Source organism: Brassica oleracea, chromosome C4 (assembly GCF_000695525.1).
Source record: "Brassica oleracea var. oleracea cultivar TO1000 chromosome C4, BOL, whole genome shotgun sequence".
Taxonomy (NCBI): domain Eukaryota; kingdom Viridiplantae; phylum Streptophyta; class Magnoliopsida; order Brassicales; family Brassicaceae; genus Brassica; species Brassica oleracea.
In genome coordinates this window covers 49,352,530-49,354,525 of record NC_027751.1, presented here as the reverse complement: position 1 = coordinate 49,354,525, position 1,996 = coordinate 49,352,530, and the positions used below count along the sequence as shown (strand labels likewise).

Below are 1,996 nucleotides of genomic sequence, written 5' to 3'. Positions count from 1 at the left end.
CTCTCTTCAAAACCCTAGTTCTTATTACCAACATGCCGGGAACCTCCAAAGAAAATGGTGGCCGCCACCCTTTGTATAGGGGAGTGAGACAACGTAGGAACTCAGACAAATGGGTGTCTGAGATCCGTGAGCCGAGAAAACCTACCCGTATCTGGTTAGGAACATTCTCTACCCCGGAGATGGCGGCAATAGCCTATGACGTGGCAGCTCTAGCTCTCAAAGGAACTCAAACTGAGCTCAACTTTCCAAACTCAGCTTCATCTCTCCCTGTCCCAGCTTCCATGTCTCCAGGAGACATCCAAGCCGCAGCCGCTTCAGCCGCCGCTGCTTTTGGTGCTGCTAGGGATGCGATTGTAAGTACCAATAATAACAACGCTTCAAGCAGTGTTGAAGGGAGTAATGTGAATATAAATGGATACATGGACGAGGATTTGATATTCGACATGCCTAATGTGCTCATGAATATGGCTGAAGGAATGCTTCTCAGCCCGCCTCGTCAATCCACCTTTGATGCTGCTTCCGACGCTGATGGTTACACCGGAGGAGACGATTACTTGTGGAATTTTCCTTGATAACAAAATAAACTAATCATTACGATAAATAACTATGTGATTTTGTGCGTTTCTATATATTATATAATTATATATATATATATATATATATATATGTGTATGAAATAAAGAAATGGTGTCTAGTGATGCATTGCATGCATGGTTAGGCCCCGTTAAGACCGTAAGATAAGGTCGTACTGTATTAAAGTTTTTCTTTTTCCTTTAAACTATTGTCTACAATCTAGTTTGATGTACTTGCAAATGTAATCACAGTCAATGACTTGACTGATACTCAGTTGCTTTATTTTACCGATGGACAAAGTTTTCATAGGGGTTGGTAATAATAGTTGATGTAACTAGTGTTTGTTATGGATTATATCATTATATATATATATCCCTTTTACTCTATAGCTAATTTCACAGAAGCATGAAACAGTTTTGAACCGTGACCTATACAATTTCTAGATTTTTTGTTTATGAACAAAAAAAAAACACTAAACAGCCTTCAGTGCCATGGAATAATTCTTGTTGTAACATATATTGACCAGCTATCGTCATGAAAATGACGAAGTTGCGTTGACTATAAAAACCATCCTCTTTCTTAAAGCCAATAGGATGATCGGGATGACTCTCTCCTTTTAGTCAAGTGGAAACCTCCCCCCACCACTTTTCCCTGAGATGAATCTCGAACCATCAAAGCCTTTCTGACTAAACCTCATATCTCGTATAAGAGGTAATTTAAATTTCGATGTAGTTTTAGTTTCTGCGTAGAAAGTTCAATGGAAAACTTATTAATAATTTTTACATAAAGTGACTTATTCTGAAAAAGTAACTCACAATATGCACTTGTTTTCATGTTCATGTGTATATATAACTCTAGCAACCGGGTAAAGAAAATATTTGCAACAATTCTTTTTTTGGTTTAATTACCTGAGGATGCATAGCTAGTTAGAAGACTGAAAAAGGTGCTAAATAGGTTTGGTGAGGATAACAACACACAAGCTGATTATTAGTCTTAATCTAATCATACCCTTCCTGATTTTTTATTCTAAGACTTATATTGTATAAAAGTCTATTTGAGACAGAGATATACTTAGCTTTATTCTGATCAGTTATATGGTCCATTCAACATTGATAAAACATTTTTGTAGTTGACAACCTATAATTTCGAATTTATAAACGCGGAATGCAAACGAAGAAAAATTTATTTCAAAAAGTAATCGATAATATATTTAAAATATTAGAATTTCATTTATTTTTGCATACTAGTATAATCATTTTCTCAAAGTTTAGAGAAGCTAAAGTTAACTACACAATCCATCCGAATTTGTAGATAAAAGAGTCAAAACAACATACGCTATGTTTCCAGACAAATAGCTTATATAACTTAACACTTGACACAATTAGAACACTTTGATTTGTGTGGATCAGAAATTGATGATAGG

The 1,996-nt window shown here is 35.6% G+C and overlaps 1 protein-coding gene across 1 annotated transcript; it reads left to right on the top strand.

Annotated features, from left to right (window-relative positions):
* LOC106340079 (ethylene-responsive transcription factor ERF024-like) lies at positions 1 to 572 on the top strand. The gene has a single exon (XM_013778944.1). The coding sequence runs from the start codon at positions 33 to 35 to the stop codon at positions 570 to 572; it is 540 nt and encodes a 179-aa protein (XP_013634398.1). The 5' UTR covers positions 1 to 32.
* Positions 573 to 1,996: the final 1,424 nt, after the last annotated feature.

Coding starts and splice junctions, on each gene's coding strand:
- LOC106340079 (XM_013778944.1), top strand. CDS start 33: ATGCCGGGAACCTCCAAAGAAAATGGTGGCCGCCACCCTTTGTATAGG.